General features: G+C 54.6%; 1 protein-coding gene across 4 annotated transcripts in view; it reads right to left on the bottom strand.

The window, feature by feature from the left end:
* Positions 1 to 22,116, bottom strand: part of SCN5A (sodium voltage-gated channel alpha subunit 5) — a 79,400-nt gene extending 57,284 nt beyond the window's left edge. Inside the window, exons 1-5 of one of the 4 annotated variants that reach the window (XM_033133105.1) lie at positions 21,788 to 22,116; positions 19,169 to 19,287; positions 11,714 to 11,803; positions 10,167 to 10,295; positions 3,020 to 3,111 (exon numbers count right to left, since the gene is read on the bottom strand). In XM_033133105.1, the coding sequence (XP_032988996.1) occupies positions 3,020 to 3,111; positions 10,167 to 10,295; positions 11,714 to 11,803; positions 19,169 to 19,287; positions 21,788 to 22,060 (703 nt within the window). In that variant the 5' untranslated portion in view covers positions 22,061 to 22,116. Of the gene's footprint in view, positions 1 to 3,019; positions 3,112 to 3,248; positions 3,341 to 10,166; positions 10,296 to 11,713; positions 11,804 to 19,168; positions 19,288 to 21,787 lie in introns of all 4 variants that reach the window. The other 3 variants (XM_033133104.1, XM_033133102.1, XM_033133106.1) reach the window with 3 other exon arrangements.
* Between the last annotated feature and the right edge of the window lie 2,259 nt (positions 22,117 to 24,375).

Genomic DNA, 24,375 nt, shown 5'->3' with positions numbered 1-24,375 from the left:
AGGGCCGCAGCCTTGATCCTGAGATGGCGAGAGACACAGCCATTCCTGATGTGGGAGGTACTGCATGTGCTGGGGGCTGGGGAGAGGTCTGGCAAGGCCATGGTGGTTAATGTCCTAAGGGACCTGTTCTGGCTCGGCCCCTGCCCCTTTGGGAAAGGTTCAGGGGAAGGGGAGGAGTTGGCCTATATATTGCATTTTCCTCTTCTGCTTTCTCTGTCCCTCTGGGACCCATCCCATCCCGTTCCCCAAAGCAAAGGCCATGATTTGTTAGTTGCACGGCCCAGCTCCCTGCAGAAGCCAGCGCCACACAGCGGAGTGACAGAAAAGCATGTGTAGACACATTCGGTCTGACACTTTAGCTACTGTCCTATGACACGTTCCAGCAGAGCATGGGGAGCGAGGGGGCTTCCCTGCCAGCAGCAGGGCCCTGCCCCACTCAACCACCCCACACTACCCCCACAAGCGGCCAAATCTCAGATTAAGCTCCATCCATCCATCGTCCAGCCGGTTAATGTGTTAGGAGCACCCGTGGCAGCTGTGCCTGAGGCTGCTGTGCCCATGACCCAGAGACATGGAGTCAGCTATGGGCAAACACAGGACAGGGAGAGGAAGTCCCCACCACGGTGCCACTAATGCTGCCATCTGCCCAGGGCTCAGAGGCACACAGCACTCTCTGTGGAAATTGTCCCAGCAGATGTTGGCAACTGCATGGGCAGTAGGTGGACCTTGCAGGGGTCTGGGCACAGAGTGGTGGTGGTGGTAGGAGTCACGAGCCCCTTGTAGTCCAGGCCCCTCATCTCTAGTGGAGGTTCTAGAACCCCTAGGTGGACACACTGGTTCTGCCCACCAGACCCTGGCCACAGCGTGGGGAGTGGTGGAGGGCAAAGTGAGGGGTGGTAGGCAGCAGCTTGCGTACCCAATTGGGCTCTGCCTCAGCTGTTAAGCGAAAGCATCTTTGGCCTAAAGCATCAGGGCCAAGGCCCAGCAAGGCACCTCCTGGTCTGTGGAGACTCCGTGGGGACAGTTGGTGAGCCCAGACCCACTCCTTTAATGTTTCTCATATTGATGACAAAGTTCACTTCAGGCAAGATTACAATGAAATAATGGGATTCTGTCTCAAAAGACCCAGCAAGCGAGGAGTCCTGGGGGATCAAATGGAAAATTCTCCTGCCACTGAAGTTCTCACAGGCTGGGCAAAGAGCCCTCGGAAACCGATCATTCTGATTTCATTCCCATTTTATGGGAAAGGAGACCAAGGTCTGGAGAGGGCCACGGCCATGTAGAACTCAGATTCGGTGACACCTCCTCCAGGGGGCCTTCCATAATGTGGACCACAGCATTTTTCTAACGAGCACTTTCAGGGTCTGCTGTGTGCTGCCTTACTGCTGTGTGCGGCCTCACTGTGTGCTGCCTCACTGCTGTGTTGCCTCACTGTGTGCTGCCTCACTGCTGTGTGCTGCCTCACTGTGTGCGGCCTCACTGTGTGCGGCCTCACTGCTGTGTGCGGCCTCACTGTGTGCTGCCTCACTGCTGTGTGCGGCCTCACTGTGTGCTGCCTCACTGGGTCACTGGCAGTTTAAAGTTGAAAAAGATCCAAAGGGGCTGGGATGAGGTTGGCGGGCTTCCTCCTTCTCCTCAGGACTGAGAACTATTTTCCTTTTTCAGCCATTCTTATAAAACAGACTGGAACGTGCCTTTCCTTAACTGCCGTGGTCTGTGAGCTTATCCAGTCTTGTGGGGTGTGTGCTGTGAGCTTGTCCCTGGGACCCTAGAAGACAGACCCTGAGGCTTCTGAGCATGTATGTGTTTGTCAAGGCCAATGCCATCTGTCTCAATGGGGGCAGCTCCATGTGAGTGGCTGGGGACAGACAGTCCCACTTGCTACTGGCTCTTAGCAGGGGTTTGGCCCCTTGTGGGGGACATAGGGGGCAAGTGGCCCTGTGCACATCCTAGAGTGAGTTAGGAGGCCAGAAGGAACATTCCGAGGCTCGGTGTGAACATTAAGTGGAGGTTCCCATTATAAGATAACAAACCCCACCATGGAGAGTCTCAACACCTCCAGGGAGCTCAGAGCAGGGCCCGTCTTCCTGGGGGCAGTAACAGCCAAAGGCAGGCCCAGGGGTCAGGACCCACTCACTAGCTTTCCAAATCAGGAGTAGAGACAACCATATGGTTCCCTGAATTCTTCCCTCAGCTCTGCCACCTCTCCAGAACAGTGGCGTGCGACCTGTCTCCAGCTGCCTTCTTAAAAGAAGTGCCTTCTCCAGTTCTGAGAGCGGCTGCATTCAGAACACGCTCTGGAAAGAGCCTCGGGAAACTGCCTCTGGGCTCTGAAATCATCAGAAGTCTTTTGAGAGCGTTCCTGGATGGATGGGGTTGACTGACTTTCTAGAGAGGCCATCTGGGCTTAGAAGATTTCCGGGTACAATTGCCAACATCTGTTAAGGAGAATTTCTTCCTGAGGCTACCATGCATGGTTTGCTAAACCTCTACCGCATCGTGCAGCGAGGGCTGTTAGACGCCAAGGCCAGACGACACCTGTCCACAGAGTACGCTCCATTTCACAAAATGGGGCTGGGGCTCCAGCTGTGCATAGAGCACCAGCAGGGTCCCAAGGCAGGGACTGGGCACTCAGTCATAAAAGACTAGGCCGGAGTTTTCCTTTTTTGTTCTGGGTGTGTATGTGGTATCCTTACCAGAGGATGATGCTTCAAATGGAAGCAAGTTACACACAGCTTTTAGCTTTTCAAATAGCGAAGTTCAGTCTAGGAAAGAAATCACTATCTTGGGAAGAATTTGCGTTCCATCCAGGACCTGCCATGGGGTGCTCTACAACCCCCGGTATCTCTGAGAGTGGGCTTTGAGGGGACAGCCGTGTCCACTGGCGACTGCTCCCACACCCAAGCTCTGGGAAAGGTATTCTGGTGACAGGCACATTCGAGGGGCCTTCCTGAGGGTCGCCGTGGCTCCCAGGAGGCTGGAAATTCCCTCCAGCCTTGGCGTTTAACCTGATTTTCACCTGAAATGACTGATATAGTTTTCAGGGCCCGGAGGACTCGGAAGGTGCGTAAAGCTGAGACATTGCCCAGGTCCACAAATTCAGTTGTGTATCTGTAACGAGGGAAATTCATACACGAGACAGTGACAACACGCCAGGAAGAGACACACAGTGGTGGGGGGAGGGAAAGGGGAGACAGAGAGAGAGTCACTTGCAGCTGAGATCTGAGAGGCAAACCTGGGCGTCTTACCTGGGATAACTGAAATAGTTTTTAGAGCTCTCAGGACTCTGAAAGTTCGAAGAGCCGACAAATTGCCTAGTTTTATATTTTCTGATACATACCTGCAGAATCAAACCACAGTTATTGGGAATTACAAAGCAGCACCTCAGCCTGCCCTCCCGGCCAGCCCTTTCCCTTCTCCCCCTCCCACAGGGAGGGCTGTGGGTGGCCCGGCACCGCCCCCTCCCCAGATTTTCGTCCTGATCTCAACCTTCTTGACACGGAGACCTCAGTAAGGCTACCTTAAGGATGTCCACACAGCAAGCCTCCAGGTGGCTTTCTCAGTGATGGTCTCGTGAATATCCAGTGCCAGGAGGCATCTACTCTGCCACATTCTCCACAACACTGGGGACCATGACATGAAACCATGTAGTGAGGTCTGAGGATGGAGACACAGGGGGCGAAGAGGGAAAGTATTTTCCGAGAGGCACTGGCCAGGTGACAGAGGAAGCAGGTGGGTTTCTGGTCCTAGGTTTGCTTTGCGTCTTCTGCAGTCAGTGATCCGCTCGTGCCTGGCTGCTCGGATCCATGGGACCCTGAAGCCCTGGCTGAGACCACCATGAAGGTGTGGCTGGGTCTCCAAGGGCTGCCCTTCTCCTTCCAACCACACACTGCGAGGAGGGGCTCAGGAGTCTCTGACGTCAGGAGGTGGAGGCAACCTGAGTACTCAACAGGAGAAGCAGAGTTCCCAAGGTGATGCTTTCGAAGACGAGAAGGGACGTTGCCTGAACATTCAGTTCCTTGAATAGTCACAGGCAGTGGCCAACACAAGAAAAAAGCAGGATGTGGGGTCCTAAGAGATCTGGCCCCTCCCCCATGAGTCCACTCCAGTCTCACCCCAAGACTCTTAGTGTCCCCCAAGGAAGGCCCTGGATCTCCACAGGAGTGATATCTGGAGGTGAGCAGCTTTCGGGGTCTGCTTGGGCCTGAGTGACACTCAGCAGGGTTGAGTGGCTGTGGGGCTGCCACCTACACCTTGGACAATTGTCCATCCATGGCCTCCACAGGCACAGGAGGAAGGAGACATCTCTGGGAGGCAGGGCCCTGCCCAAGCAGAGTGTGAGGACACGTGTGGATGGGCCACGTGATCAGGATGTCTGAGCGACAGAAGGACAGTGTGTGACCAGGGCCATCGGGACAATGGCAAGTGACTTGTGATATTTAACCAAAGGCTTCGCATCCAGGGTGTCTGACATTTAACCGAAGGTGATGTTTAACAAAGGACAGTGGACTCAGGACGTCTGATGTTTAACCAAGTGTGTCTGACTTGGTGCCCACGTGATGTCAGACCCAGGACGTCAGCCCAGCGACACCGAGTGAGTGCCAAGGGTGGGCTGACAGTGCAGCTGGACTCCCTCTGCCAGTCTTTCTGGACCTCCAGCCTCCTCCACCCGACTCAGAGCTCCTGAATCTGCTCTCAGGCTTGGGTGTCTATAGGGACGGACTTGGCAGGCTGTGTCAAGGGACTCAGTGTCCTGGGGTCCGCAGGGTCCCGTCTGATCCAGCACTGACACTGGGTTGACACCAGCTTACTCTACATCCATTCATGGGCCCTTCCATCGTCGTGGGGCCCTGTGGACCATGCCTGCTCCCTCCTAACTCATCACATCCCTTCAGAGATGGGAAGTCAGAAGAGCTTTGATTCTGGTCACACCACAGATCGTTTCTGTGGCGTGATTTCCATTGCATCCCCTGGACTCACGTCAGCTTATAAATCTTCCTCCAGTGCAGCCATCGGATGCAGCCCCATCTTGCAGCGGGAAGCAGAAGATACCTCCCATGTTCTGGCCGATATATCTATATCTATATCTATATCTATATCTATATCTATATCTATATCTATATCTATATCTATATCTATATCTATATATATATGCCTATTAATTTGGTCCAAGCTCTCTCTCAACCTTGGATGGTTATTCCATTCTCTTTGATGGTTCAGAGGCTCAGGCCACTATTCCACATTCTTCTCTCAGGCTTGGACTCTCTGTCCAGAGGTGGTGCTGCCATGAGACTGTCAGGTTGGACCTAGACCACTGCCAATGTTGCCATCGCATGGAAGCCATGGTTTTTCACTTGCTGGTTGCTCTGGGCCCAGTTTCCTGCTGCTGGTCGAATGGGTGTGGCCTGGGAAAATAGCTTTTCTTGTTTGGGACATTGGTTTCAAGTCTGTGTCTTCCAGTTACAGGGAGTGAGGGGAGCACTGTGCAGATCAGAGAGGGAACCAACTGTCCTTGCTTCTCCCCTCCTGTCACGTACAGACGTTGTCTGTCCCCTGGTGCTTCCAGTGAAGTGGATTCTACCTGTCTGCCTGGCCATGCAGAACCTGCCTTCCCCACGCCCTCAGGGTTCCCAGCACAGACAGTCCTTGCCCTCCATTCGTCACCTGCCCCCCAGCAGCTGGTTCTGAGCTCAGAGAAGCTGAGATCCCCAGATCCCAAGGTGTGTGCTCGCACAGGCTGCGAAAGCCAGCCCAGTGGCTGAGGACAGAAGAGAGGCTGGTGGTCGTGTTTGTGAAGTCTGGACACGTGTGGGAGAGCAGTCCTACAGAGGAAGAAGTCTTGACCATGGGGCACAGCGCTGGATGAGGGTGTGGTGTGTCTGTGACCCTGTCTGTGAAATGAGGGCTGTTGACTCTTACTAGACTCAGAGCCTGGGCCAGGATGCTTCCCATGTTGGGGCCCTAGACCCCAGCAAGTCCTCTCTGGGGCCCTGGAGTGTGGCCAGGCAGGAGAGACCTGTATCTGTATCAGCATTAACGGGGTGAGGGTGGGGGCTGGGGTGGAGCTCTGCCCCTCAGGCTGGCAAAACGTTCCTCCAAGCCATTCTACTCTTTCTGCCACAGCCAAGCTGCTGGGCAGGGGCAGACGGTGGGGGCAGGGGTGGGGGCGTGGGACCTGACACGGAAAGAGCAGAGGGTGGTAGGTGAGAATTCCACCTCATTACACCAGCCCCAGCGCAGAGGGGCCTTTTGGAGGTTGAGGAACCATGAGGAAAGACAGACCCTGGTCTTCTTCTGGCCCCACCCTTATCGTGCTGTGCAACCCTCCCATTCAATGCAGACGGCCCCTCCTGGGCTGCTAGGCAGAGGGTACAGCCAGCACTTTAGATACTGCATGATTGCCACCTTCTTCTCTCTGCTTTCCCCCCCTTCCCCTCCAGGTTTGGTTTCCATAACAACCCCAGAAGGTAGGAGGCTTTGCTAACTAGCAGGTAATGCCCAGCTGGGAGGGGGCCAGAGGAAAAGCTCTGGCTGGAGGGCTGCAAGCTGAGGCTGTCGGGTTTCGGGCCACCCCCTCCAACCCTCCCACAGACTCTAAATTGGGAGGAGGTGGGGGATCAGGTCGAAACCTGGCCAGAAACATCAGACTTGGGGTGCCTCTCATGGTTATGAGCTAGGAGACTTGGTTTTAGTCCCAGCATTGCTGCTGGCTCAGTCTATAATTTTGGGCAAGTGCAGGCTCTCTCTGAGCCTCAGTTTCTCCATCTATAAAATAGGTGGGATTGGGAGTTTCACTGATTAGAACTTTTCTGCCACTTACGACTCCTTCGGTGATCCTAGGAGTCGCATGTTATTGAACCATGTTGGCTATAGCAAAATGATTTCACTGCATTACCATGGCAGTAGCTAATTTTTTCAAAGGTATAATAGAATCCCTGTCAATCAAAGCTGTTGGGCCAATGCAGCCCAGGGCACATGGCTGACATTCCACTGAGTCCCTGCAGCCCTAGGAGAAGGGAGGGTGCCATTTCTGTGAGACATTCACAAATGTGGAAATAGTCTGGGGGCCTCTGAGGCCCTGTTCTGCTTTGTCACCCCTGGTTCTTGCACAGAGTGAAGGCAGGCAGGCCTTGGTGAGAGGAGGGCATACCTGCTCTGTGATTCCAGGCGGAAGTAGCAGGTCCCTGTGGAATCCCACAGGGATAGAGACCAGGCTGCTCCCCTAAGATAGGACAGGAGGACTTGCTGAGGGCCTGAGGTCATGCAGAGCATTTCCCAGAGTCATGGGTTGACGACAGGCCAGGGCCTGGTTCCCGCTGTCCCACAAGGGGCCTTTTCCAGGGCTGGGGCGTCCAGGATGGGAAGGTAGGGAAGGTAGGAAAGTCTCCGCCAGGCGCTGTGTCTTCACTCAGGGAGCCTCTTTCCTGTGATACCAGGCCCTCACTGCCCCTTTCCCATAAGGCACCCTGGAGCCTGGACCCAGCAGCCATCCTACTCGTTCCCAAGTCAATGCAACCTCCCAGCTCCCTCTCTCCTCAGACCTCAGATATGTCCTCACGTGCTTCTTATCACTGAGAAAAACAGAACGTGCTTCTTATCACTGAGAAAAATAGAAGCAATCAGAAGAAAAATTCCTTCTCTCATCATCCACTCTATCCATCCACCTCCGTCTCCACCGGAATTTTTGCCTTCCCTGTTCTTAAGGCCAATGCGCCTTTAGGCCCTGGGTTCCCCCAGCTGTGGCCAGCTTCAAGGGCTTCTCCCCTGCAATTCCCCATCGCCCCCACCCTCCACCATCAAACCTCTCTCTCCTGGATCACTCCCCTCAGCCTGCAAAGACACCTCCCTTCTTTAACTGTCCGTTCACCCATCTTCCCCTCTGGCCACCATCTTATTGTCGAGCCTGTTTATTGCAAACTCCACAAAACTGGTGTCTCTACTTGCTCCGCCTCCCCTCTGCCCGCTCTCCCTTGAGCCTGTCCCATCAGGCGTACATCCTCCACTCCTCTGGAACCTGTCTTCAAGGTCATCAGTGATCTTCACGTTGTCCTCTCCAACAGTCCAATCTTCCTTCTCACCTTCCTCAGCCACCTCGTGTTATCTTTCAAGTTGAGTCACGTCCCTCAGTTGGCTTTTGGGACACTGCTCTCTCCTGGTTTCCCACCACCCTTCCTGGCCCTGGCAGTTCCCTCCAGTCTTCTTCCCTCAATCCTCTTCTTTCTTGACCCTGAGACGTGGGAGCGTCCCATGGTACAGTCTCCAGGCAGCTTCCCTTCTCTGGCTAACTTACTCCTGGATGATCTCATCTGGTCTCCTGGCTTTAAATACCATCTGCACCCTAATGGCTTCTAAATTTATATCTCCACCTCGGACCTCTTTCCTGAGCTCCAGGCTGGAACATCCAGTTGCCAACCCAATGTTTCACCCTGGATGCTTTCAAATAATACTTTCCAAACTGGACTTTTGGTTCCCTTCCTCTGGCAGCCAGCTCCTCCTTCCATTTTCCATTTCGACAAATGGCAACACCATTCATCCAGCTGCTCAAGCCAGAAACTACCCTGAGGTCTCCTGTCAGCCCTACTTAACACAGTATATTCAGACTACGACCATGTCACTCACCTTGTCCACCTGGACCCTGGTCCCAGCCACCATCCTTTCTCTCCTGGCTACAAAAATAGCCTCCCAACTTCTGTGTCTTCCCACCCTTACACCTTTCATCTCCTGTCCACACAGCAGCTAGGGTGATCTTTGTAGAATGTAAATCAGATCATGTTGCTCCCTATTCTTACCCCCTAGTGGCTCCCATGACACTTGGCTCTTGTCACGGCCTGTAAGGCCGCACATCCTGTCCCCCTCCACCACGCTGCATCTTCCTGTCCCATTACTCTTTCTCTGGCTCACTCAGCTCTGCCCAGGCTTAAATCTGCACTGGGTTTAGGGCAAGTGGTAACCTCTGAGCCTCAGTTTCTCCATCTGTAAAATGGAAACAGCTACCTAGAAACAGAGGCTCTGACGTCTTTTCTAACTATCAGGGTTTCCATCTACCTTGAAAGCGCCCCATCAGCAGGTCCCTCTTTCTCTTCCCTCCCTCACAGCACAGCTGAGGTCAGGACTGCTTATGCTTGGGGTTAAAAAAAGACTTTATCATAAATAGGTGGATTCTGTGAATCCAAGAATCATAGAAAGTAGGCGCTAAACTGAACTTACTGATACCCCCTAGGCTAAACACCATCCTTTCACAAGTGGGGAAACTGAGGCTCTGCAAGAGCAGGAAGTATAACCCTCACCAGCTCTGCTCCTTGCCAAGGTGCAGTGCCCAGCCCTGCGCGCACTGGGTTCTCCACACATATATCAGGCTTTCAGGAAGGATTTGATGGCTGAGCCTGTGACCACAACTCCTGCATGGAAGGCCCGTCCTGATCAGTCCCCACTAGAAGACAGCACCCGTTGCCTAAGACATCCAAAGTGCCAGGTTTCAACCCAACCCCTCAGTGAGGGTCTCCTCCCAGGTGAGGAGGGGGGTTTGAGCCTGCGTGGCAGCAGGTCAGGGGTCACGTTCACTTTCTGGAAGGCTCCCTGTATGTCCTTGGCATTAGTTTTCTCATCTGTAAAATGGGGATAAGGAACCCCCATCCAGCCTACTTCTCTGGCTGGTGTGAGGACCCACTGGATCATGTCACTGACTAGGTACCTTAAAATGTGCCAGACATAGAGTCTATGAGTGGAGAGCAGACGTGCTGGTGGGTCTGGCATGAGGTCCTGAGAATACTTGGTCACTTCTCCAGGCCCCTTCTCTCCCTTTACTAGTTTCATTTTTAATCACCTTGGAATCCAGGTTACTGTTCAGTGGTCCAGACATTTCAGGCTATAACATTTGGTTTCCCTTGGTGGAAAGGGCAGAGGGTGCTAAACCAGAATCTTAATGGTGTCCTTCGAGCACAGGGCGGCCATGGAGCCACAGATGAGCCAGTAGACCTGACCACGATGGCCCACCTGAGCTACTGTAGACCATTTCTCCCCACCAGAATGAGCTGAGGGTCTCCGTCCCGTCTTCCTCCTGCCATAGCAGGAAGGTGGGCTGTTCTACAGCCCTATGCCAGGGTGGTGCACGCGCCCCTCAGGTGGCCTGGCATGGCACAGCTCAGCACAGCGCGCGAGGTACTTACGCCATGACAATCACGCTGAAGTCCAGCCAGTTCCATGGGTCCCGGAGGAAGGTGAAAGCATGCAGGCAGAAGCCTCGAGCCAGAATCTTGACCAGGGACTCAAAGGTGTAAATGGCAGTGAAGGTGTACCTGGAAAGGAGAGACCGGTGGGGTTTCTCAGGGGGGCGGAAGCCCACGGGCCAGGTTAGCCAGGTTCCCCACATGGCACGAGCCCTGTGCAGCTCCCCTCCCTCAAGGGGCCCTGAGACCAGGCTCTCTACAATGCCCTGAGAGAGTTGGAGTAGAGGGCTGCAGCTTTGTCCCAAACCTCTGGCTAACTAATCCATCTTCCTATTTGTTTATCCAGCATTACCAAGTGACACCCAAGAGCCCATCTGAAACTCCATCTTCTCTCTCTCGGTTGTCTTGATGTAAGGACACCCTCCACCTGTCTCCTCATTCCAGTCCAGGGAGCCCATGTACATAGGTATGTGGCGGCCACTGGATCTGCCTCACAAGGCAGTAAGGACACTCAGAGCCATGGCCCCTTACTTTTGTTTGTGGGTCCTCAGCAGCTAGTGAGGAGAGCACGGTCCATCCTCAACTGCCCACAGAAGAGGTGGGTACCGCTGTCTACCTTGAGCTTAGAAAGGGGGTTGATGTTCTAACACTTGAGGCTGGGTGGGGGGCTGTTCTCTCTGCCTGGGGCGGCCTAAAGAATCCAAATGCCTGGTGGCCCACAGGGCTGGAATGGGAGAGGGCCACACCTATGCGTTTTCCAGGTCTCAGCTACTGGATGCAGGCGCTGGCACTGGCCACACTGCTGGGTGCTGTGTGCATGGGGACAGCCACCAGGCAAGCAGCTTTGGTAAGAGAGGTTGTCCCAACATTCTGTTGGTCTCCTAAGCACAGGAGCCAAATGCACCTACTAGGTCTGCTTAGCACCTGTGGGTAAGGCGCTTTCATTTGGGAAGAAGGATGAGAAGCAGTTTTCTAAAACTGCAATGGTTAAAGGAGGCAGGACTTGCGGGGAAAAAGCAGCAGAGTGTGGTACTGAAGTGGGGATAGCCCTGGTGGCCACATCTCCGAGCTGCATGGTATTGGGCAAGTTACTTCTCTAATTCTCAGTCTCCTCATCTGTCAAATGGGAATAGTGGTTGTACCTACCCTACTGAGTTGCCATAAGGATTAAAAAAGCTAATGCTTATTGTTCAATGATAGTGCCTGGTATGCACTAAGTGCTCAATCAATTATTATTAATTATAATTATTATTATTTCAGAGCCTTCTCCAAAGTTGTCAACACTCTTTGGGATGGGTCAGGGAGGAACCTCCACTTTGCCAACCTAGAGACCTCCTCCTCTGAGAGCACAACTCAAAGCAAGAAGTTGGCAGAAGTCAGGGCGGAAAAAGAGGGTAGGGGCTGGGCCAAGGATAACCCCCCCACCCCCAGTTGGGTGAGTCCCTGGGCCTGGACCCGGACTTCTTCTGGGGTGACTTTAGGAGCCATAGCATGGAACAGAAAGGAAGGGTGGGAGGGGCCGGCTGAGAGGCCCTGGAGATACTCACTCGACATACTTGGTCCAGGGTGGAGGGTCGTGCTGCGCCATGAACACGCAGTTGGTCAGGATCGTACACATGATGAACATGCTGAAGAGCGTGGGGCAGGAGTCAAGGAATCCACGTGCAGGGGGTCAGCCAGGCGACCCCGGCCAGAGGGTCGGCCCTGGGGTCGTCACTGTCAAGCCAGCACTGTCACATCCATGAGACCGGGGCTCCAAGGAGACATACCGGGGCTGTGCCCAGGCCTTGCCAACCCCTCCCCACCGAGGCTGGCCTCTGTCTCCTCCTGGCACTTTCAGCTGGATACCTGCCCTGCTCCACGGCCCCTGACAGGCACCAGACACCTGAATGTGCACTTTTAGCAGGTCCCCTGGAGGGTCCATCCTGGACGGAAGGGAGGAAGGGCCAACCCCTAGACCTCAGAGGATTTTTCCCATGGCCGCATGGGAGCGCTGTCCTCAGCCACGTTGAAGGGAGCTGGCACTTACAAGTCGTTCCTCAGGGGCCACTGAGGAAGTTGGAGGGGAAGGCCACGGTGCAGGGTCTGAGCTCCCTCCCCCACTTCTACGGGAGCAGCCCAGGCTGACTTTTGGCCTAAGACGTCTCTGAAGCTTTCTGCTGACAAAAGTTATGTACCTTGTTGGGACACACTGACCCTGGCAAGGCAGGGGACTGCTTCTCTGGCTGCTTCTTGCCTTTGTACGTGTTCTTCACTCTTGTCTTCTGCTCCACCTACTACATGCCTCCTCCTCCTCCAGGAAACCCCTCAGCAGGAACACATCCTGACAGGAGCACCCCTCGGCAGGAGCACCGCTCGGCAGGAGCACCCCTCGGCAGGAGCACCCCTCGGCAGGAGCACCCCTCGGCGGGAGCACCCCTCGGCGGGAGCACCCCTCGGCGGGAGCACCCCTCGGCAGGAGCACCCCTCGGCGGGAGCACCCCTCGGCGGGAGCACCCCCCGGAGGGAGCACCCCACATCCCTCTTGTAGCACGTGGTTGCTCTCTGGCTGGTAATACCCATCTGTCTCCCACCAGAAGTAAGTTCTTCAAATGCTGGGACTCTGTCTTGGGCATCCCTCTGGGCCCTTGGCCTTGAACGGAATTGCCCAGGCCTTGTTTGACCCCTGATTCTTTGGCTACAAGTCCCAGCTGCTGCTTCAGGCTGGACTAAGCTCTGACTGATCTCTACGGCCTCCTTCACCTCTGCGAGACCTACAGAGGAGCAAGGGACAGACCCTGGGCTTCCTACGGGCTGGGGTACCCCGAAGGGGCCTGGCCTGGGGCAGGGATACTCTGCTGCCCTCACAAATTCCCTCCCTAGCATGAGAGGAGAAGCTGGGCCTCCCACGCTTTGCGGCTGCCCCCAGGCTCCCACATGGCCCCAGCATCAGCCCTGAGGTTCCCACAGGGTGCCCAGAAGCTGCAGTAATTGAGCTCCAGGGACCAGCCTCTTTCCTCCCTACCACAGCTCCACCCCTTTCCAAGGCCTGGCCCAGCCTCAGGCCTGATGGGGAGGCCATTGCAGCCAGACTGGAGCGGTGCTGAGCTGGGGTGGTGACTTCTGCCTCGGCTGGGGAGAGGGGTGAGGCCTCTTGAGGAATCTAGGTGGATGCCCTCTATGCCACCAGTCATCTGTCTAGAAAATCTAGGGAGTCAGGCAATAGCTTGTCAAACGTAGATGAGAAACTGGAGAATTCGTTATAAGCTAGGGGCCCAGTTTGATACTGGGGTCCCTCCCTCAGCTTGGTATCTGCATCCCTCTGCCTGTGTGAGGGTCTCCACGGCAGGTCTACCTCCTTCTCCAGCTTTCAAGGGCAGAGTTAGATACATCCCTTCTCCTTTACACACACACACACACACACACACACACACACACACACACACACGTCGCACACTTGGGCTTCATGCCAAGGCTTTCCTCACCGAGCAGACAATTAACAGGCCCCTCAACCAGCCTTTATTCATCCACACAGATCCACTGCTAGGCCCTCTACTGAGGATCCCAGATGCTTCCTGAAATATGAAAGTAATGATGCCGAGAGCCAGCGTTACGGAGCCCTTCCTGGGGGCCACGCTCTGCTCTCTGTATCCATGAATTCAATTCTCCCAACAACCCGTAAGATGGGGACTTGGTCTCCAGTTTACAGATAAGGAGACAGAAGCACAAAGAAGTTAAGGTAAAGATACTATGGTAGTTAGAATAACAGCCCCCCGAAGACAACCGTACCCTAACTCCTGGAAACTATGACTGTTAATGGACATGGCCGAAGGGGCTTTGCAGATGGGATTAAGGATCTTAAAACGTGGAGATAGTCCTGGATTTTCTGGGTGGGCCCAGTGCCATCACAGGGTCCTTACAAGTGGAAAAGGGGGGCAGGAGAGTCAGCGTCAGAGTGATGCATGTGTGAAACACAACACCAGCTGTCGCACGCAGGCTTTGAAGATGGAGGAGGGCCCCGAGCCAGGAACTCACAGCAGCCCCTAGAAACTGGAAAAGCCTAGATAGGTTCTCCCCTAGAGCCTCCAAAAAGGAACGCAGCCCCGCTGACCCCTTGATTTTTAGCCCAGTGAGAACTTTCTGGATGTCTGACTTCCAGACCTGTAAGATGATAAATTCGTGCTGTTTGACGCTGCTAAGTGTGTGGTAATTTGTTAACAGCAGTCACAGAAAATGACTGCGGGTACAAAGCTGGCCGATGGCAGAGCCCCGCTCAGCCCCGGCTGCCCAGATGCGGGGCTCCACTCTGAGACCTGCTGCTACGCCATCACTGCAGACAAAGGTCACCCGGTCCATTCCCCTGCTTCCGGCCCTCACCGGCGAAGGGGGAATGCTATTCCACACTTGGCCTTTGCCACTCACAGGGCAGTGTGAAAACCAAACGTGTCATGGGCTCACACCCAAAGTGTAAGCAGACTGCCATGCAGGAGGAGTGGAATTATCTATCATTTTTAAGAACAACTGTCACCTGAGCACGTGTGCCTGGCCCTGTGTGGGAGACAGGGAGGTACTGGAGCCCCTGCTCTGAGATGGGATGTTCTGAGAAACCAGACCTGCCTCTGGGTGGGCTTCATAGAGGAGGCATTTAGGCAGGCAGGCACTGAAGGCTGACGAGCGTTCCTCCAGCAACTACTCAGCCCAGCTGGCCATGGTGCGGCAGGGTGGGCTGAGGACCACGGAGACTTCTTTCTGAGAAGCCAAGCCTCTCTTGGCTGCGGCAGATGGCTCACAGCTCTTACTAGAATGGAGAAAAGGCCACTCGGCAGAGAGCTGTGTGGACAGGCTGCCTTGGACCAGAGGACTTGGCTGGACACAGATGGAGGTGAGCTGGACTGTAACATCAAAGCTTAGGGAAGAGCCAGAGTAGACAGCTCTCCGAGTCCCGTCAACCAGGGCCTGGGTCCTATGGTGGGAAACGACAGGAGCTGCGTGTCTGGGTTTTGGCTTTTCCAGACACAGCAATGGTCCAGGGAAGGGCAGACTCTAGTCTCTGCCACTTGACTGCTCAAAACGCTACCTGGTTCTCCTGGCCTGGAGGATGGCCCTTCCACCATATTCTGTCACTCCTGTGTGTGTGCCCGTGTGTGTGTGTGTGTGTGTGTGTGTGTGTGTGTGTGTGTGTGTGTGTGTGGTCTCTTCCTATCTAGATTGAGCCTCTAATCCATGTGACTCTGCCCAAAGCATCCTCAGGTTCCCCATGGAGCCCAGCATGCAGGCAATACCAGAGAGATGAGTCAAGTGCCCTCCTGGCCAGGGCACACCTGTTTGCACTGCCTGGTCATTTCAGGCCGATGACTGAGCTGGTCCCACGTGTGGGCAGAGGCAAAGGCCAGCTCCCTAGGCCTGAATCAGCTGAACATCTTCAATCCTGTTGTGTCATTGTCCCCAAACACCCACTCCCAGCCTCATGATTAAAATGCCAGCAAGGACTGCCTGCATGGGTTGTAGGGAATGCCTGAAACTTGGGCTTCCTGTCTTCAGATCCCAAGGAGTCAAAAACCTCCCAAACGGAAGGGCATTAACTGTGGGGGTATTGTCATAGATTTGTGCTGTTAAGTGAACACACACACACACACACACACACACACACACAAACTGGCGATTTGATTGCCCATTTGAATCTGCTAGAGAAACGTGGGAGGATTTTGTGAACAGATCCTGTGCACCCAGGAAGGCAAAATGCTTCTCGGCGTGAATGTGAGCACTCTCTGAATGTGACTGCAGTGGGATTTGGAGTTCAGTTGGTTCCTTTTATTTAATCCTGGCAGGAACACATTCTGCAGGATTTGAGTAAAAATACACGGGAAAAAATAATTTGCCATGCCCATATTTACTTTTTCGGCCATTTCCCAGGGATGCATTGCCAGCGTGGAGCACAGAGCAAAGGTCAAGTGGATTATCGTGCACTGACTGTCATGGCACCGTGAACGCCTGGGTGGTTCTCAGGGAGCAGGATTTCTTTCTTGAGCACAGGGGCTGCATCACTGCCCCTTTGCAAGTCTGTCTTTGCCCCTCCTGCTCTTTCCAAAGGGCCTGGCACAGAACTCTGCACACTGGAGACTTAGATGTCTGAATGGATATAAACACGGAAGCCAACAATGGGTAGAGCATTTCAGTTTTGCAAGACGAGAAAGTTCTAGAGCTCTGGTGCACAGCAACGTGCATACAGGTAACACGACGGTACCGTACTCTAAAAAATGGTTGCAGTGGTACATTTTTATGTTATCGTTTTAAGCACAGTTTTAAAAAAATGTAAGCAGAGAGAAAGTTCACAATTGAAAACATGAAATCTGCACATTAGGAATGCACAGTGACTGCCAACGGACACGGGGCTTTTTAGGGGGGTGATGACAATGTTCTCAAATTAAGTAGCAGTGAGGGTGGCACAAACTTATGACGATACGAAATCCACTGAATTGCACACTTTAAAACGGTAAGTTTTATGGTATGTGAATTATAGCTTGATTTTTTTTAAAAAACGCACACAGAGCTTGTGGATTCCTCACCCTCACACGGGCGATTCTGGTCTGCAAAGGGCTAGGAATCAGCAATTTTAACAAACTTTCCAGGTGAGACTTGACGTGGACCTCGCAGGCTGATATTTGGAAACGATTGACCTTGGGCAGTACACGCAGGAATCATGGGGACCTTGCTAAAACGAGGGCTCTGGGGTGGGGCCCAGGATTCGCGAATTCCTACATGATCCCCAGGACGCTGATGCTACCGGTGGGTGTACCACACGTTCGATGGCAAGGCTCAGGGCACAGAGGTGCTGCTCCTAAACCCGGCCGACCTAGGCCCTTCCGCCCCCCCAGTGCCCCTCGCCCCAGTCCACCAAGGGTCGCTGTTGAGGACCAACAGGGCGCTCCCATCCCCAAGCAGTGGAGTTTCAAGGCGGCTGCTAGGAGCCCAGCACAGGGCCGCAAGGATGCTGAGCCACTTCCCTGGAGCAGCTGCCCTGGGGAAAACAGGCTGGCTCGGAGCCCTCAGGGCCCATCCTGCCAAGTGCAACCAGAACCTCACAGCCTCAGACTATTGCTCGATGGAGCCTCTGGCCAGGCTGGCGGACTCCAGTCCTACACTGCCTTCCTGGCCCCCCATGCCTCCGCTGGCCCAGTCCACCCCACGCCCTGCCCGGGGCCACGAGGGACCCTCAGGGCTGCTGCTACATCCCTGGGGGATGTGGAGGCTGCTAAACAGTGCTGGGTTGGTTAGATACCTGGAGCAGCAGCCCCACGGGGGAGCAGAGCATGCTTTCAGGGAGGCCACGCCCTTGGAGTGAGGCTCAGAACAAGAAAGCAGACTGTCCTTTCCCTCCTGCCTCACTGTTCTCACCAGGCTGTGCCCACACACTGGCAGGAATGACAACTATTCCTATAGCTGTCTTCTCCCTCTTAGGGGGACTGCAACATTCCCAAGTGGGTAAAGACATGGTCTTATTCAGCTTGGTACCTTCGGGATGCCCAGCAAAGGCTCTGGCGTCTATAGGGAGCTTAGGAACAGTGGCAGAATGGCCCAAAATGACATCTAGAACCACTCGTGCCTCACAAAGTAAGATGTAGCTGTGAATGGCAGGCTGCCCCCGAATGCAGGCCCTCTCCCCAATGTGTGCCCACCCTACAGACCTCCCCGCTGCTGACACTGCCGTGGCCTGCATGTGGACTCTTCCCTGGACATGCACGTGTCTCAGGAACCCTGCGAGAAAGGCAGGAGTGAGCTGGAGAAGGGGAGAGAGCGTCCGCGTGCAGGGAACAAATTGGGCTCTGAGCCTCTCCAATTAACCCCTGGGGTGAGGATCAGGCAAAGGGCCCAGTTGGGCAGAAAGTGGAGCCAAGAAGGAGCAGCCTGCCCTCCTGTTTGCCTAGACAGGAAAACCCCTGAGCTGACAGCAGCAATCCCAGTTACTTAGTCCCTCACTGGGCAGCTGCTTTCCTGAAGCTGCCTTCCTGCCCAGAGGTTAAGGGCTGAGGTCTTTGCCTTGGCCATATAGAGTAGGGAATTGAGGGGGACCTTCGGGAGCTCCATGGGGCCAGCCCACCACATCCACAACTAATCACACCGCTGAGCCCAGCAGCATGGATTCTACTAACAGCAGAGTCAGCTGCCAGTCAAAGGAAGGCTGCCCAGGCCATCACGATAAAACACAGACGCCTGTGACTCTGCAGCCTGCACCTGCCTTCTCCGAGATGCTCTGTCTGTGGGGCCCCTTTTCTGAAGTCTGGAGAACATCCGTCATTGGATGCTGGCACCGTGTCCCATGGGTGGTCTAAATGGGGCCCCTCTTGGGCCCAAAGACCAGCACATACCCCTGACTACCCTGCAGCACACCAATAGCTCTCTTCTGCAGCCTGCAGCTTTTTAAGGCTATGGTTTATATAATTGAACGCTAACCAGTTCTCTGAGATACTTTGAAACTGCAAACATTTTGTCAACACCTAATCAAAAAGCAAGTGTTGCCTCCCTGAAAAGATGCCCACGTGTGAATGAACCAGAGGCCTCTTTATCGGGAAGTGGTTTCTCCCTGGCTGAGCCCCAGTCCCTGCAAGTGTGTGTGTGTGTGTGTGCGTGTGTGTTGGGGGGAGGTGCAGGGCCTAGGGGGTGCAGTGGGAGGGAACACCTGGGGCCAATACCAGAGCCAAGAGACACTGACAGGCGTCATCGCTTCTGGGATCCTCAGTAGTTCAGCTTCCAGGACATTTATTTTCTGAAGAATCAGAGCAGGGGTTCCCAGATGTTCATGTGCCCAAGAATGCCCCGGGACCTTGTTAAAACGCAGGTGCTCACTCAGCAGGTCTGGGGTGGGGTCTGAGAGTCTGCATGTCCAACCAGCAGCCAGGTGATGACTGTGCTGCTTGTCCAAAGCCCAGCCAGGAATCAGTACTATTCTCAGCCCTAAATCCCCTGTCCACCCCCCATGTGGGGCCCGGCAGGTACACACAGCAGGGACTGACCGTAAAGGATATGAATGGACCAGAATCTTCACCGCTGCTCTCCGGACGGGGTGGAAGGGACTGAGGACGTACAAGGCGTTGGTGGCACTGAACCGGAAGATGGTCTTGCCTTTATTCAGCACGATGAAAGTCTGTGAACAGAGAGCTGCTTTAGGTTGGGGCAGTCGCCCCTAGGCCCCTGTGGAGACAGGTTTTGGGGGACAGCTGTTGGCTCAGAACCCTACAGCCCTGGCTAAGGGGCAGGGTGGGAGGAAGAGAGGGACTGAGGGAGGAGTGAGGGGCAGTGGGACTAGGGGCGCGACGGCGACCAGCACATTCAGCAGGTCAGTGGACCCTCAATGGGTCACACTTGGCTGGGGTGGGATGAGGCCAAATTTAGGGAATGTCAAGGGTAGGTGGGATTTAGTTTACTTTCAAAATTACAGTCCCAACAAGAAGGGACCTCTCGTGATCCCAGCCGAGCTGCTGTCACTGCAGAGACCGGGACCCAGCTGATGCTCCTTCTTTCCCTTTCTCCCTTCTGAACCCTCCCCTCCCTGCGTAGCTTCCCCTTGGGCCCATGGGACAGTGAGGGGCCGACAAGGGAGCTGGGTCAGCAGTAAGACTGTGGGGTGAGGAAAAGGCAGATCCCAGCCCAGCAGAGCACAGTGCTCCTGGGACCCTGTCTCCTGGAGTCCACGGCAGATGTCAGACCCACCCCACAACCTAGTGTCTCTCCTTGGGTTGGGGGTATCATGAGCAGTCCAACATGAACCCCTCCTCCAGCTTCCAGAAGGCACGGTCTACACAGCACGATGGAGCATAGAGTAGACAGGAAGTGCTGGAGACTGAGCCACGTGCCCATCAAGTGGGTGTTTGGGCCAGCTGCAGCCCTTGAGGACAGCAGCCCCACCCTCACCCTGCACCCAGGCGTACACCAGCACAGCGAGGTGGCACAGCTCTGGGGTCTCACTTTTCCAAAGGTTGGGCTGGTGAGACAAGATTCCATTTAAGCTGGACTGGGGAGACCAGTTGATCAGATATATCAGAACACAAAGTTCTGCTTGGTGCCTGTGTCTCCCCAGGGGGCTGCTGGCAGTGTGGCCAGGGGTCAGAAAGGAGAGACAGGAGGTTAGAGAGCAGAATCATACCTGGGCCACGGTTCAAGTATTCCCAGTCACAGGGACAGAAGAGAGTGTCCCTGACTCCTTGCAGGCTCAACTGCCACCAGCCCCCAAAAGCTCAGCCCGGCCCTGACGCCACCCTCAGCTGGGTCCCCCGTCCATGACTCCTGCCTGTCCCAGCTAACTACAACTTAATCACCACTTTGACTTGCCACCAACTGTGGCCTTCACCCCAACCCGAATTCTTACGTCCAGCTCTGACCAGCCATGACCTAGGCCCACCCACCCCGACTAATCCCAACTTCCAGCCTAACTCTGCCCCCAGCCCCCCACCTCCACCCTACCTGCGTCACTTGAATCAGGCTCAAGGTCCAGGTTCGAGGTCTCCTCCCACCTGTTCATATAGACTAGGTGGGCTTTCCCTTCACCCACGCACACGTGCATGAAAACACAGAGATAATCACGACCACATCCACCCTCAGGCTCTGGCCTCCTAAATGCAGTCTCAAACACGGTCGCACACACACTCAGGCACCCCGTGACACAGACACACAACACTGACACTTGTCACAGACTCATACTTGCCCTGTGAACACAGACCCCATCTGCCCTCCAGAGCTTCCTCAGCCCTGGGACTGACTGCAGCAAGGAAAGCGGCCCCGTCTTCAGTGCCTGGTCTTCTGGGGAAAGGCCTCCCCCACGTTCAAACCTACTTTCCTCCGGCAGCAAGGCCCAAAGTGGGGGCAGCCAGCTTGGGGAGCAGGCCTCTGCAGGAGCCTACGTGCCCGTGGTCTGGCCAGGTGCAGGACTGGGCTCTCAGTCCTAAGAGGCGAGGCCAGGACAGGGGACCCCAATGGGGGGATTTACCTTCTGAGGAGAAATCCATGCTGGGAAGGAGCCTGAGTCACCCTGCCTAGTGGACAAAAGCTGCTTCCTCTCCCTGCATCAGGAGGGACAGTAGCAGAACAACCCCCTCTCCGCCTCTCAGATTTCCCACTGGCCATCATGGTTCCATTGCCAGCCTCCAAGGGCCAGGCAGCTGCTGCAGTGGCCCCCAGTCTGGGCCACCCAGGCACAGCCAATGCCCAGCAAGTTCTCTGGGGTGAGATGTGGGGGCTGCATGCTGTCCCTAGTTAGGAAAGGGGTCACATGCTTTGTTCTGGGGCCCAAGCTCAATTCAGAACAAGACTCAGGGCCTGACTCCAATTCACACACATCATGGGAATGAGGTGGAGACCTCCCGAGGTGAAATCTAACCGCAGACAATTCGCAAAGTATGTACTCCACAAGGAGACAAGATTTCAACTGTGGCTGCTCTCTCTTTCGTTCAGAATACCAGACCATCTGAGGCTGCATATTTCTGGCCTTTTATTCTGCAACTCCAAAATTAAGGTGATTGGAATATAGATTACTGATGACTCACTTCCCCAAAGCCCAGGGAAGCCCGCCCCAAACAAAGCCTCTCCCCAACTGCTGCATTCACAGGGGAGCTGCACAGAACTGTGGGCAGGGGGTGGGCGGCAGTCACCTTTTGGGTGCTATAGAAGGGGTCCAGGTCCTCCAGGGGCTCCCCGAGGAGCTCTCGGGGTGGGTTGCCATAGAGGTCTGGCAGCTTTTTGGAGGCCTGCAGATCCAGCTGGGGCCGAGGAGCCTCTTCCTCGGGTAACCCATCACGGCTCTCCTGCGCGGGGGCCAAGCCTCGGGCCTGCTTCTCCGCCATGCGCTTCTCGATGGCTGCCAGGGACTCCCGGGTGAACCTGCGGAAGCTGCTGGTGCCCCGAGGTAACAGGAAGTCTGCCATCTTCTCATCCTGCTTCTGGGGCACAGGCTCTCCTCACGCTGCCTGTGGGGAAGCTGGAAGACACAGACAAAGGGCCTGACACTGCGCCCAGGGACAGAGGGCAGGGTGGCCAGACCTGCTGGGGCGTGGCTGTGCTGGTGGAGGGAAGGGCATGTTTGCAGCAAAGATGCTCCCAGATCACAGCTTCTCCACCTTTTCACAAACACCCCGGGAGCACACCGGCCTGGGTAAACCCAAGCCCTCCAGGCGGTAGGTATACACAGGACCAGCAAGAGGGTAACTCGTCCTTTTCCCATCCCAACGAGCATGTTTGAATGCAAGTGGGCCAGAGCGACTGTGCCATCGAAGCCCCTTCATTCTGACTCACTCAGCACAGCAAGAAACACTCGCACCTGTTGGTTCCTTAACCGAGCACACTTTGAGACACTTCTCATAACTGTGCCAACACACTCTGGACTGAGAGGGACTCTCCGTGGGGCGGGGGCAGGGTCTGTCATCTTTGTACCTCAGCTCCGTGGCAGGGCTGGTCCTGAACAATGAATGATGGACTGAGTGATGACGGATATGTGGGGGAGGGGCAGGGGCTTTAGAAAGTCCCCCGTGCTGTCCGTCTTCTCAAGCCTGAACCTTCTGTAGGAAACCCTGGGGCTCTATGATGAAGGTGATCGCACACTGGACTTCTTTTCTAGGCAGATTCCCCAGCCAGGGTGGTGGAGCCAGAGGGTGGAGGACACCGTCTGCTGTCCCCACAGCACCATGTGCCGGCATTGGAGAGGGGGCCCAGAGCTCCCAAGACCTGGCAAGAGACAGGGCATCTGTGTCTGATGAATGAGACTCAGGCAAGTTCTGTGGGTTTCTGGCAACAGCTGGGTAACAACTTTGGAGTTGTCGTCCAGATGTTGGCACCTTGGTGTACACAGCTGCAGCAGAGCCCTGCTGAGAGCATCTCAAAGAAATTCCCAGGGTGAGGCGTCCTTCCAAAGAAGGCAAACACTGACGCTGACGAGCATATCGGGTGCTTCACACGTCCACGCGCTCCCCTCCTCTGGAGTCTGAACAAATGAGGGCTGATCTCAAATGGTAGTGAAACCGGAAAATGGTGACCAGTCTTCCCCTAGGACGTCCAGCCAGCACATGCGTGTGACGCCAAACTGGGAGAATGTGGCCCCAAGTAGCCTCACAAATGATCTAGGACCCGGTGTGAACATGCTCTGCCCATGACACAGACGCCAAAGAATGCGCTCCCGACTGCCCCACCAAAACAGGATGTGGTCGGCACAGCTCCTGACGGCGGCACCACCAGGAGGCTATGTGTGTCACTAATTACATCAAACGCGGGAATGGCGGGGCACCAGTTCAGGAGGGCAGGGTGGACACCTGTTGGAGATCTCTGCCAGGACAGATTCCCTTTTTGTAAACCAAGGGCCAGCTTTGCCTTGATCTTACTCCTGTGAAACGTGTCACTAATGACCCCAGAGAGCTGCTGCCACACTGACCCCTGCACACAGCCCTCAAAGGGCCCAGCACCAAGTACTGTGGTTTGCTGTAAATTAGGTACCTGGACAGGTGACAGGTAAATAGTAAGGAAGCACAACGCAGGCGGTCCTCAAAAGGGTGTCACTGGTCCTGGGGGTGGGGGTGGGGGAAGTACAGCCGGGAATGTTTGAGGGCAGAGGGCAGGCTGGAGGAGGGGCACGTACCAGGACCTACAAGAACCACTCCATCCTTCAGCGTCTTGTCTTCTGTTTCATTCAAGTAGTTAAAAGAATACCATTATTAAAAATAGCAGGTGAGGGAGTAGGTTCCGTTTTTATAAAAGCATGTCCCAGTCTACTTTCCATCTTTGAGTGAACAAAGAGAGAGGTTTATAATACTTGTCACCAAATGTGAATGGTGATTTTTTTTTCCCCTAGCTAGTGGAAATGGGGGTAATTTTAAACTTTTTTCTTTGTACTTTTCTTCAGTGCTTGAATTATTTATGATGATCTTATATTATTTTTACAAAAACAATAAACTCATTATTCTTTTTATTACAAAAAAAAAAAGCCAGACTAGATGAAAGCAGCCCCTTGCAGGGCGAGCTTTCCACCATGAGCAATCACTAGTCCTGTAAATCAGGAAGCCTCCTCTTTTGCTTGGAATTATTTCCTAAAAATAGTGTGTCTCACTCTATCCATCTGTGTTCATGCCCCTGCAAAGATTCTGGAGACACATGTATACCACGGACCTGCAGAGGCTCACTGGTACATACCAGCGTGTGTGTGTGTGTTTGTGTGTGTGTGCACGCGCATGCGTGTGTAAGCTTGCACCTGCAT

This window comes from Rhinolophus ferrumequinum, chromosome 17, assembly GCF_004115265.2.
Source record: "Rhinolophus ferrumequinum isolate MPI-CBG mRhiFer1 chromosome 17, mRhiFer1_v1.p, whole genome shotgun sequence".
In the NCBI taxonomy this organism is placed as follows: domain Eukaryota; kingdom Metazoa; phylum Chordata; class Mammalia; order Chiroptera; family Rhinolophidae; genus Rhinolophus; species Rhinolophus ferrumequinum.
The sequence above is the reverse complement of the archived record's forward strand: the minus strand, read 5'-3'. Positions and strand labels throughout refer to the sequence as shown.